We start from the raw sequence: 12,376 nt of genomic DNA, 5'->3' as shown, positions 1-12,376 counted from the left end.
GCTGATGAGAACGATGAACGACAGGGAGGCGTGGCCACGCGGTCGCGAGGCCTGAGCGACGGGTGGAGTTAACGACGAGAGCTGCGCGCGCAGCCATGACCCCTCACAGCGGCCTATGGGAAGCAGGGGCGGAACCGCTTTAACTTGGTGCGTGCGCAGCCTGACGTGGGGCGGTTGGTGGTCTCCGTCGTCGGTTTCTAGTTCCCTGAAGCAGCCGTTTAACCCCAACCCTGGACCCTTCCGAGTTTAAGCCCACCCCACTCCGGGTGCCCCGGACCTTAGGGTTCAGGAGGTGGGTGAGGAGCGCGCCGCGCTTCGTTTTCCAGCCCTTGCCCGACCCCTCACGCCTCCTCACCAGGCCTCTCCGTAACCCGTTCTCCACACTTTCCCCTTCCCACGATGCGCACCCCGACCCCAAAGACCCCCACCCCATCCCAGTAGCTGGGTCCCGACCCAACCTCTTGCAGCTGCGGCTCCCGCGCCCCCTCGGTAACCCCATCCTCATCAGCCTTTTTCTCGGGTTCCTCCCCAGGGGTGAGTCAGAATTCAGCCGACTTTACCATGGCGGCTACCGATCACCGGTGAGTATATCAGCCCCACCCCTCTGCATCCCAGCACCCGCCGGTCGCCTCCAAGCTTAGCCCTTTCCTAATTCCACTCCTTCTCTTTCCTTTCTCAGACATGGGTTCCTCCCCTCCCAGTCCTACCTGCCCGATGCCTACGCTTCTCCAACCGCTCTTGCTCGTTGCTTTGTCCCCTCACCCAGCCTGCCACCAGTCCCTGCATGGTTCCCCAGTCAAGAAATATGTGCATCTTTATGCTGACCACTCCCAATGCCACCCCCAAAACTCAAAGTTATTCATTTCTCATCCTCAAAAGATGAATTTTTAAAGTACTCTTTTAGATGATTCGCTTCTTTTTAGTAATTTCTTTTTTTTTTATACCCCTTCCCTTTGAGACAGTTGTCAATACCAAAGATTAGAGGAGAAAGACCCAAATCATAGTGGCCAACTCAAAGCAAACAGTTGGTTAAAGCAAACATTTTAATTCGTGTAAACGGGTCCCTAAGGCGGAGCTCGAAAAGTCAGCCTCGGATTGAGGACGACAAGGCTTTTTAGAGTTCAGGGGTAGGGGGTTTCTAAATGGGGACTTGGTGGGGTTACAGAGGCAGAACATAAGCATACCCGTTAGTCCAAATGACCTCCTCAAAGACATGATTGCAAGATGGGCAGAACAAGGTCTTCCTTTTGAAACAAAGGTGGGGTTGCAAGATGGTTATAAACAACTTTTTGGAACAAAGACAAGACTGCCATCCCTGTAACAGGCCATGCAGAACCATTTGAAGTTAAGGTTTTAGGTGGGGCATAGCCCAATTCCTTGAGAAGCAGGTTTAATCATAAAGAGGATTGAGTGTATTTTGTACTTAATAAGATGGCTTTTAAGCCTCAGATGGAGGCAGGCTGGTCCCAGACTCAGGCTGTATTCAAGGATGCCCTTTTGTGGTCCCACACTAGTTTAATACTCTTCATCCTCCTGCCTTAGCAACTCAAAATGCTAGAGAGCCAGGATAAATTATGGGGACTCGGAGAAAAAAGAGCACAGTAAGCAAAGCAATGCCGGTGCAGGCGTTTATCCCAGCACTCGGGAGGCAGACGGGCATCTCTTCCAGCCTGCAGTACCACCTTGATTTTAGAATCAGGGATCCCAGCACAATATTTGCTGCAGAGGATGCCAACATAAAAAACAGTAAGTATTCTTTTTAAAATTACTATTACTTGGTTTTATTGAGTCAGGGCTGTCCTTGAACTTAGAGTTGTGCTTGCCTCAGCCTCCCAGTACTGAGAATAAAGGCCTTGGCTTTTTTTTTTTTTAATAATTGATTTTAATTTTTTAAAAATTATTTATTTTATGTATATGAGTACACTGTAGCTGACTTCAGACACACCAGAAGAGGGCATCGGATCTCATTACAGATGCTTGTGAGCTACCATTGCTGGGAACTGAACTCAAGACCTCTTTTTTTTTGTTTTGTTTTGTTTTTTGAGACAGGGTTTCTCTGTATAGCCCTGGCTGTCCTGGAACTCATTCTGTAGACCAGGCTGGCCTTGAACTCAGAAATCTGCCTGCCTCTGCCTCCCAAGTGCTTGGATTAAAGGCGTGCGCCGCCACTGCCCGGCTAGTCAGTGCTCTTAACCAGTGAGCCATCTCTCCATCACCAGGGAATTAGAATAATTTAAAATTACATTTTAAAATGTACTTAGTTTTTGTGGGCACTGGAAAGTCACAGAGTACATATGGAGGTCAAAGCACAGCTTTTGAGAGTGTGAGTCCAGTGATCGAACCCAGGCCATTAGACTTGGTACCAGCTAAGTTGTTTCTTTGGCCTCCTAATATTTCTTTAGAAGGAAATATTTTTGAATAGGTATTGTTAAGGTAGCAGTAGGCTAGACTTAAGGCCAGACGGTGGCTTGAGCCTCCCTCCTCACCCAAGAGTTTTCTAGGAATCTCATAAGACATTAACTTTGTTTACGGTAAGAAAAATAACCTAATTTTCTACATCCTTGAGGCTGAGGGTTCTAATTATTCACCTTAAACCTGTCAAGCAGGTGATCAGGAACCTTGTAATTACGTTAAAGTTGCTTGGCAAACCTTTGACTTCAGAAGTCTGTATGTGACTGTCGTTTAGACATGAGCCCTGGTCAGGAGTGGTGGCACTTGGTTTTAATAATACCAGGTGATCTTGGGATGCTGAGGCAGGAGCAGGTGAATTTCAGTGAGTTTGAAACTAGCCTGGTCTACATAGTGAGTTACAAAGACAGCCAGGGCTACATAGTAAGAGCCTACCCAAAATAAATAAATAAATAAAAATACAAATTCAAGCCTCCTTTGGAAGCTCACTCATTCCCTCACCTGAGTGTGTCTCGGTTGCCTTTTAACTCCTTAAATCTAGTAAGAATGCTTTTTAGTAATGCCCAAGTTTTCAGTTTTCCTCATAGGGGCTTGTTCTGAATTTTTTTTTTTTTCAGAGCTAAGGATTGAGATTTATGTGAGTAGCAGCAGAAGCTAAAAAGAACTTTTCAGGCTAGCATGCATGCTTCATTACTACTGCTGGCCCAGCTGACACCCACTCACCCTTTGAAGCTTCCCTGTGTCAGGAAGCCTTACCTTCCACTTCTGGCTCTAGCAATTCTAGACACTTCCTCATTAACACATTGCTCAGAGCTTTTTTTAGACTTCTAATTAGTTGTTGGATCTTTGATTGGATGACTATTTACTGTGCCCAGCTACTGTTACAGGTTCTGTGGTGTCAGCAGTGGACAAACACAAAGTCCCTGTCTCCTTGGAATTTACCAAGGTAACAGTGGTGTGAACATAGAAATGAACTGAGCAACATGTCAGGTGACAAGAAGTGAGGTGAAACACCAGGAGAAATTGGAAAGATAGCTCTGGGAAAGTGCTTGCTACAAACAGACCCACATAAGTTCACATGAACCCGGGCAAAAACTGGATGCAGAAACACAAAACATACCTGTAATCCAAGCATTAAAGTAGAGACAGCAGCCCCCAGGTCCTGCTGGCCAGCTGTCTAGCCAATCAGTGAGCTCCAAGTTCAGAGAAGCCCTGTCTCAAAGTGTGGACAGTGAGTGAAGACCCTGGATGTGGTTAATAGTGATCTGTGAGGTCCTGAGCTCACTTTCCAGCACCACACAGGTGGCTCACAGCCTCCCAGAACTCTAGCTTTAGGGAACTATAGTGCCTCTGGCCTCCACAGGCATCTTCTCTCCTGTGCACATACCCCTACAAACACATAGTTACACATAAATATTTAATAATACAAAAAAAGGGTTTTAATTTAGGTTCATAAGTGGTTTTGCTTATGTAGAGGGGGCACTCTATTGTGCACACCACTTGCATGCCTGGTGCCCAGAAGTCAGAAGGTCTAACCCCCTGGCAAGTGGTGTTACAAGTGGTTGTGACTAAGTGGTTGTTACGTGGGTACTAGGAACTAAACCAACTCCTCGGCAAGAGCAGCAAGTGCTCTTAACTGCTGAGCCATCATTCCAGCCCCATGTGTGTGTGTGTGTGCCCCGTGTGTTTACACTTATTTCTACTAGGCATTAACATCCTTTAATCCTAGCACTTTACAGGCAAGAGGCCACCCTGATCTGTATAGTGAGTTAAAGGCCAGCCAGAGCTACATAGTGAAACCTTTTTATTTTGTGTAAAATAAAAAAAATAAATAAAACTACAGGCATTTTAGGGTGGGAGGTACAATGAATGCCAGTGCTTCTCAACCTATGGCTCACCATCCATTTGTGGATAGGACACCGTTTTCACAGGGTGGCATATCAGATATTATTATTCATTACTAACAAAATTACAGTGGATTTTATGGTGGGGGGGTCAACACAATGTGAGGTATTTTGAATTAAAGGGTTGCAGCATCAGGAAGGCTGAGAAGCACTGCATTGTGGTATGTGCATGGAAGTCAGGATAACTTGGACGAGTCGTTTATTCCACCATGTGGGCTGCAGGGAGATTCTGCTCTGTTAGGGTTGGCTGTAGATACCTTTGCCCGCTGAGCCCTCTCCCTGACCCCTCTGAAACAATATTTTTAATGTACTCTTGTGTGTGTGTGCGTGTGCAATTTTTTTTAAACTTTTTTTGGTTTTGTTTTTTGTTTTTTTGAGACAGGGTTTCTCTGTATCCCTGGCTGTCCTGGAACTCACTCTGTAGACCAGGCTGGCCTCGAACTCAGAAATCCTCCTGCCTCTGCCTCCCGAATGCTGGGATTAAAGGCATGCACCACCACTGCCCAGCTAATTTTTTTTTTTTTTTTGATTCTTTGTGGATTTCACATCACTCACACAATCTCTGCCCTTGCACACTTCCTTGCAAAAGATAAAAGAAATAAATATCCTTGTGGAAGCTGTAGTATATCCTTTTTGTCTTCCATTTCTTTGCTTGCAAATGTTCATTAAATGAGTCATTGATCTGGTTCAAGACCTCTGGCTTCTACTACACTATCAATACTGGATCCTCACTGGAACTCCTGTTGTTGCCCTGCGTCATGGAGATCCTGCTGCTTTAGATCTACAGGACTAGCCCTTCATGTGCTCCAGCAATTGATTGTTGGGATTAGATAGTTGGATAGGCCAACTTAAAGCCCTGGATCAGGGCCTTGGTATCTGAGCTGCTGAGTCTGCCAGCTTTCCCACACTCTCACCATCAGGGGGAGCTCTCCAGCACTGTGTCTAGCCAGCTAACCCAATCTTGCATTAGGTAATGGGGCAGATGGCTCTAATGACCTTGGGTCTGGCTCACCCATACCCATGCCTGCAGGGTCAGCTCTGTTGTACTGCCCAGGGCCTGCTTTTCTGTTGTGCTTATGAAGGATAGGACCAGCTCTCAAGCTCCAACAAATTTTAGGAGTTGATTCTCTCTACCAGGGTTCTAAGGATCAAACTCAAGGTTGTCAGGATTACAAGGCAAGTAATCTAACCAGCTGAGCCACCTTGCAGGCTTGCCCTTCTCTTTGGCTTTTATGTCTTCTGAATACAGAGACCCAGTGGATGTGTTTTCCTGGGGCTCCTGCCAACGCTGGCAGACAGTGCTCACTCATAATTAAGTGACTGGTCACAAGTCAGAGACCTAAGAACAGGACCACAGCTTCCTGTGTGTGTTCTTGCTAGGGAGTTCAACATAACACTTCCTGAAGATAAGCTGAGCTCTAGATGCCCGCCTTTACACCAGTGGTTCTCAACCTTCCTAGTGTTGTGACCCTTGAATACAGTTCTTTATAGTGTGGTGACCCCCCAACCACAATTGTCTTGATGCTACTTCATAGCTGTGATTTTGCTACTATTTGAATTAAAAAATCTGATATGTGATCCCCTGGGGGCGTGATTCACAAGTGAAAACTGCTTGACAGGCTCAGGCAAAAAGGTCAAATATGAAGTTTTAAAAACCTTAGGAAGTTTGTTGTCTAGTGAGATTTTTAAATCCAGTGACATTGCAGACTTGGAGTTGGACTGCAAGCCAAGCTGCTTAGGTTAACATTGGGTTTAGGCAGGAAGAGAAGCCCAAGTAACTGCCATCATGGACTCTGCCTATCTTGTTCCAGCCTCCCAGGGGCTGCTTACTCATCTAGGAGTGCTGATCTTTAACATTACCTTTCAGGCCGGTGTTAGGCATGTTCTCTCCCTGGAAAGCCTCAGACAGTGCACCTGTCACTTCTGATGACATTTCCACTGTCTCAACAGTCTTAGGGCCACACCTAATTCCAAAGAGAGCTGAGAAATGTATTCTGAGGGCAGGGGCCTATTACCAATAGAGATATTCATAGACTCTGATCTGTAATGTTCAGCAACGGCCATTCCCCATGATTGATGAGAATAACGATGTCAGCGAGGAGGCCTTGAGCTCTGACATTAAGAAACTGAAGGAGAAGCATGACATGCTGGACAAGGAGATCTCCCAGTTAATAGCAGAGTAAGTATTTTGTTTTCTAAGACTCTCCCAGAGCCCAGGCTGGCCATAAAAGTTGCTATATAGCTGATGACATTGAGCTGATCCTCCTGTTCCTCTTAGTGAATAGATACAGGCACAGGCAGCCCCGTCTAGTTTTCTGAGCAAGTCTTGTTGCCACGACAGTATGGTTGAAATAACTTTTAGGCACTTGTGGAAGGAATCCTTGCCTCACATGCATAAAACCCTGGGTTCCATCCCATTGCAAGAAAACCAAAAAGCAACAGAACTCTAGCAGAGTGCTCACCTATTCATAAGGCATTGGATTTGATTCCAAGTCACATACAAACATTCTTAACTAGTGCCTAGTAAAATAAACCTAGCTATACTAGATTGCCATAGGAAAGATTCTAAGTTGTACCAAGTATCTCTGTGACCATTCTAGGAAGTCAGTTGGGACAAGCCTAGAACCAGGGTCTAGAAAGCAGTGGGAAGTGAAAGCAATGTCCATTTTCCAGGCACTGCTCACTACTATAGGTCCTCTCAGTATGGAGCTTCAGCACCTAGGAGAAGCTGGCTTCACAACTCCTAGACTCCCTTTATGCTTCTTCTCCAACCTTTGCAGGGACTGAGTTGTACTAAAGGGAATCTGCCTGGTGACTTAAAGCCAGGCTCATATAGTAACCATAAATCTCTCCTTTAAGGGACAAGTTTGCTAGGGATAAGGGGATGGGCAGATTCCCTGTCCATTATAAACTTCAGGAAAGCAGGTTCCATCCTGTCATCTGTGTCCCCAAGGCCTGGCACCCAGTAGGACTATAGGAAATATTTGCTAAATAGTGCCACCTGATCAGGGGACCTTACCAGCTTAGCTAACCATGTTGATTCTTCATTGTTCTTCTCCAGGGGCTACCGTGTGATTGAGCTGGAGAAGCATATCTCCCTCCTCCATGAGTACAATGACATCAAGGATGTATCACAGATGCTGCTGGGGAAGCTGGGTGAGTCTCAAGGGATGGGAAGGGGGCTCCTCCCCTCCTAGGGGTCTTGGAGTTTACTCCTTATCCCCCAACTTGCCCCTGTTCCACTCCTGTTAGCTACCCTGCTCCTGGAATACCCCACCCCTCTTCTCACCAGCCTCTGCTCCCCTGGGTGACCAGCAAAGCAGGCATGCAGTTGTTGCTTTATTTTGTCCCCAGGATCTCAAGCACAGGTCCTACTTGGGAACGATTTTGAGCAGGACTTACCAACCTGCGAGATTGCAGTAATGGTTCCTGTTCTTCATGGCCTGCAGAGACATTGAGATACCATGGCTGCCTCTAATGACCGACCTGCTTCAGTGGCAGCAAGGACCAAGGCAGCTCTTTATAATATGCAGTGGGATTTATTTCCTCCTCCAACTAAATCCAGAGTCTTGAGCCCAGGCAGATGCCTGTGTATTTGTCTGACTAGAACAGTTGTCATGGAAGTCAGGCCAGTTGGGGTAAGATACTGTGTAGAAGCCTTATATAAGCTCATAGCACTTTCCACTGGCTCAGAGTGGCAGACCCTGGTGTTCTGCAGCCAGGAGGAGGATGTTTAGAGTTGCACTGTTAACAGCTCCTGCCTGAGTTTTAACACTTGTTACAGAGATCCCTGTTGACATCCAAGATCCCACAGCCCAGGGGAACCCAAGTTCACAGCAGAGGGGAGTCATGTGTCATTGGGAATGGGTCCCAGAGGAGGGAGCAGAAAATAGGGAAATGAAAGTGGCTAAAAGGAGTGATCAGAGCCATAAAAGGATGTGGCCAGGTGTAGTGGGGGATTGAGGCAAGAATACAAGAGCAGCCTGAGTTCCATAGTGAGCCCCAGTCACAGCACCTCCAGGTCATATGACCTGGACCATGTGTCCTATCACTTTCCTGACTTTTCAGTGGATATTTACTGGGCATCTACTCTGTACCAGGTACCCTAAGATGCTGGAATGGTGGTGAAACATGTGGGTTGGGTTTTAGTGTTGATAGTGGGCAGACTGTGTCTGCTATCAGTAGATGAATAGAAATGCTAGTGTATTAAGTTCTGTGAAGGGAACAGCAGAGATGGGAATACTGAAGTCTGAAGATGGGGGCAGGAGCGAAGAAGATAGGTGTGTCTTAGGCAGAGTAGCAAGAGGAGCAGGGTTGGGACTGGAGAGATGGCTCAGTGGTTAAGAGCACTGACTGCTCTTCTGAAGGTCCTGAGTTCAAATCTCAGCAACCACATGGTGACTCACAACCATCCTAATGAGATCATCAGGCCTCTTCTGGCGTGTCTGAAGACAGTTACAGTGTACTTACATATAATAAATAAATAAATCTTCAGAGAGAGAGAGAGAGGGAGAGAGAGAGAGAAGCAGAGTCACAGAGGCCATGCTGAAAGGCTTGGTTGGTATAAGGGGCCAGGCGAAGCCCCCAGAGACAAGGCTTGGCCGGAGAAGCAGGGAGATTACATTTGCCATAAATGGTAAGGTGTGAATCTGGGCCCAGAGGTGGTGGGTGTGTGGGTGGTCAGGACAGTAACAGTCTCCTCTGAATAGTAATCCACCCTTCCTTTCTTTCAGCTGTGACTCGAGGCGTTACCACCAAGGAGTTATATCCAGATTTTGATCTAAACCTGAATGACTGAGCAGCTTCTTGGAGATTTTCATCTACAGCCCACAGGGACAGGAGGATGGGGGCATAAAAGGCAGAGTCTAGACAGTATGTTCATATGGTTTTCAGATTTTAAAAGATGCTAGAAGCCCTCCAAAGTTTGGGGTGGGTTCTAGAGAAGAGGAGTATTGGGAGGGGTGGGTATTGTCAATGTTAAGGTTCCTAAACATACTTGTGAGTAGGTGTGTGTGGTTGTCCCTTTTGTTAATAAACATATGAGCAGTCTCTGGTTCTGATCCTTGTCTCTACTAGCCCGTCACACCTGCCATTGATCACAACAGCTCACTCCTGCTGACTCTCACGGCTGTTAGTCATGAAATTATCTTTTTTAAAATTTATTTATGTATGTGAGTACACTGTTGCTGTCTCAGAAACACTAGAAGAGGGCATCCAATCCCAATGCAGATGGTTGTGAGCCACCTTGTAGTTGCTGGGAATTGAACTCAGGAGCCCTGGAAGAGTAGTCTGTGCTTTTAACCACTGAGCCATCTCTCCAGGCCCCCATGAGAATTCTTCCTGCTGTCCCATTTACCTGAGAAAGGCAGGTGACTTGCCCAGGTCACACAGTAGCGAGTGTGGAAGGAATATGAATGAAAGATTGTGCTTTGTAGGGCTACCTCTCTGGGTTGAGAAGGAACAGGTTAAAGTTAGGAGTGAGAGATGACAGCATTGTTAGTTTACAAATTTGACCATCATGATTATGAAATTCATGAGGCTGGAGACATGGCTTATGTTGGGGCCTGGGATAAACCTCATACTGACCACTCAGACACCAGTCTTGAATATCTGATGAAAGTTTATTGAATGCTTTCAGACTGATCGATTAAGGCCACAAGAAGGGAAACCTAATTGTGGCACCTGTCCTCTGGCTAGACTTTTTTAATGAAAAACCAGTTTGATTGGTCCTCAGTGCAGGATAGAAAGGGTGGATGGGTGGTTTTAGCCAAAGATGTTAACAGAGAAAGCACAGCTCTCCCAAGGCCATGCATAATTCTCCTTCCTTGAGGAACAGCAAGCTAACTGCTCCATGGTTTTGCAGAACCACCTCAGCTAAAGAGCCTCTGTCATTCCAAAAATGAGGTGGCTGAATGTAATTTAGCCAGATCTTTGTCTGCCTGTTCACTCAACAGCCTGAAGTTCTGTTGTCCTGTAAGTAGAACAGTAGTTCCCATTGCTGCCGATCCTGCAATGCCCATCCCAGTCAACACTGCCATTACAAAGTGTGCAGCTCTCCTAGAGCAAGGGCCTGGATACAGGCCCATAGGATCCTACCTGCTGTCCCTCCATAGTATGTAACCTGAGGGACCACATGAACAAGCACATATGACTCAGGCTTGCCAGTGAAATGAACTATTGATAAATGGAAAAGGTCTATAGTACATGCAAACCAAGTGCCTTTAGTTGCTGCTAGGAGATTAGTCTTCATAAGTGTCAGGAGCATGGCATATTGATTAGCATATGCTTGAGTGAGGTTGGCAATGGATTTTTTTTTTGTTGGCTTTTTTGAGACAGGGTTTCTCTCTCTAGTCCTAGCTATACTGGAACTCACTTTGTAGACCAGGCTGGCCTTGAACTCAGAAATCCGCCTGCCTCTGCCTCCCAAGTGCTGGTATTAAAGATATGTGCCACCACTGCCAAGCTCAGAGGTTTGAGCAGGGAATTGTCTCTTATTAACTGATTTATGTAGTGAACTCTCTCTCTCGCTCTGTCTCTCTCTCTTTTTAAAGATTTATGAGTACACTGTAGATGTTTTCAGACACATCAGAAGAGGGAATCAGATTTCATTACAGATGGTTGTGAGCCACCATGTGGTTGCTGGGATTTGAACTCAGGACCTCTGGAAGAGCAGCAGTCAGTGCTCTTAACCACTGAGCTACCTCTCCAGCCCCTTATAAGTCTTAAGAATCTTACATTCTGGACTGGAGAGATGGCTCAGTGGTTAAGAGCACTGTCTGCTCTTCCTGAGGTCCTGAGTTCGATTCTCATCAACTACATGATGGCACACAACCATCTGTCATGGAATTTTCGGACATGAAGATATATATGCAGATAGAGAACTCGTACATAACTCAGTTGGTGAGCTCTGGGTCAGTGAAAGACTCTGAAAAGGATTAAAGTAGGGGGCTGGTGAAATGGCTCAGCAGTTAAGAGCACCAACTGTTCTTCGGGAGGTAATGAGTTCAAATCCCATCAACCACATGGTGGCATACAACCATCCATAATGAGAATCAAATAAAAAGAACCTGAGGGGCCAGGAGTGAGTGGAGCAAGAGGGAGAAAGGGAAGGGGAGGGGGGGGGTAAATAAAATCTAAGAAAAAAAAAGAAGAATCTTACATTCTGAATTACAGGTAAGCCTTATATCAATATAAGGATCACGGTCCACTTTTTTTTTTTTTTTTTTTTTTTTTTTTTGAGACAGGGTTTCTCTGTATAGCCCTGGCTGTCCTGGAACTCACTTTGTAGACCAGGCTGGCCTCGAACTCAGAAATCTGCCTGCCTCTGCCTCCCGAGTGCTGGGATTAAAGGCGTGCGCCACCACGCCCGGCTCACGGTCCACTTTTTATCCTGGGGCCCAGTTCTCACATCTCATCAACAGGAGATTGGGGGCATGTGGACCTGGTTTCTGCTGGGCATGTATAAAGTTGATCCTGTAGTAGAAGCAGCTCTTTTGCTACTCTGTCAACACTACCCGGTACCTTAATGTCCAGGCATATGTGGTCCAGCCATGAAAGCACCAAGCATGGTGAAGGATGATCTATATACCTGAGGATCTTGAGGCTTGTTACCTAGATGTGGCCATAAGTCACAAAGGTCTGTGACAGTTTTTGGAGGCTGAGAATCATCATCCTGATATAAATCAGTTATAACTCTGTGTTAGTATCAGATGCCTCCATACCAAGTCTTTGACTTATAATTATTAGGTCTCACCAGTCCTAGGGTTGAGCAAGAGATTACCATAAACATAAAGCAGAGGACAGCAGTTAATCTGTAACAAATCTTATCTTCAGAGGGCCCTCTGGGTGTCGCTGTGCTGTCCGTCCTTGCTCACAGGTCCTGGGGATGAGAGTGGACAGTCCATCTCTGGGCTGGGTCCTGATTTTTTTGTTTTGTTTTGTTTTTTCGTTTTGGTTTTTTTTTTTTTTTTTTTTTTTTTTTTTGGTTTTTTGAGACAGGGTTCCTCTGTATAGCCCTGGCTGTCCTGGAACTCACTTTGTAGAGAGGGCTGGCCTCAAACTCA

General features: G+C 46.1%; 1 protein-coding gene across 4 annotated transcripts; it reads left to right on the top strand.

The window, feature by feature from the left end:
- Nucleotides 1–41: 41 nt before the first annotated feature.
- Swi5 (SWI5 recombination repair homolog (yeast)) lies at nt 42–9,373 on the top strand. 4 transcript variants are annotated; one of them, XR_374118.4, is made up of 6 exons: nt 42–147; nt 533–581; nt 6,368–6,492; nt 7,375–7,469; nt 7,668–7,951; nt 9,047–9,362. XR_374118.4 is itself a non-coding variant. In NM_001290552.1 (5 exons), exons 1-5 carry the CDS (start codon nt 116–118, stop codon nt 9,109–9,111), a joined length of 366 nt encoding a protein of 121 aa, NP_001277481.1. In that variant the 5' UTR covers nt 109–115; the 3' UTR covers nt 9,112–9,373. The 4 variants fall into 4 exon arrangements, 2 of the variants coding, with proteins under 2 accessions (NP_001277481.1, NP_780399.1); NM_001290552.1 differs by lacking the exon at nt 7,668–7,951 and having other exon boundaries at nt 109–147; nt 9,047–9,373; NM_175190.5 differs by lacking the exon at nt 7,668–7,951 and having other exon boundaries at nt 109–292; nt 9,047–9,373.
- The last annotated feature ends 3,003 nt before the right edge of the window (nt 9,374–12,376 follow it).

The sequence above is a fragment of the Mus musculus genome, chromosome 2 (genome assembly GCF_000001635.26).
Source record: "Mus musculus strain C57BL/6J chromosome 2, GRCm38.p6 C57BL/6J".
In the NCBI taxonomy this organism is placed as follows: domain Eukaryota; kingdom Metazoa; phylum Chordata; class Mammalia; order Rodentia; family Muridae; genus Mus; species Mus musculus.
This window is presented reverse-complemented; position numbering and strand designations above follow the sequence as displayed.

Coding starts and splice junctions, on each gene's coding strand:
- Swi5 (NM_001290552.1), top strand. CDS start 116: ATGGGAAGCAGGGGCGGAACCGCTTTAACTTG. Junction 6,493..7,374: donor ATCTCCCAGTTAATAGCAGA/GTAAGTATTTTG, acceptor GTTCTTCTCCAG/GGGCTACCGTGTGATTGAGC. Junction 7,470..9,046: donor GATGCTGCTGGGGAAGCTGG/GTGAGTCTCAAG, acceptor CCTTTCTTTCAG/CTGTGACTCGAGGCGTTACC.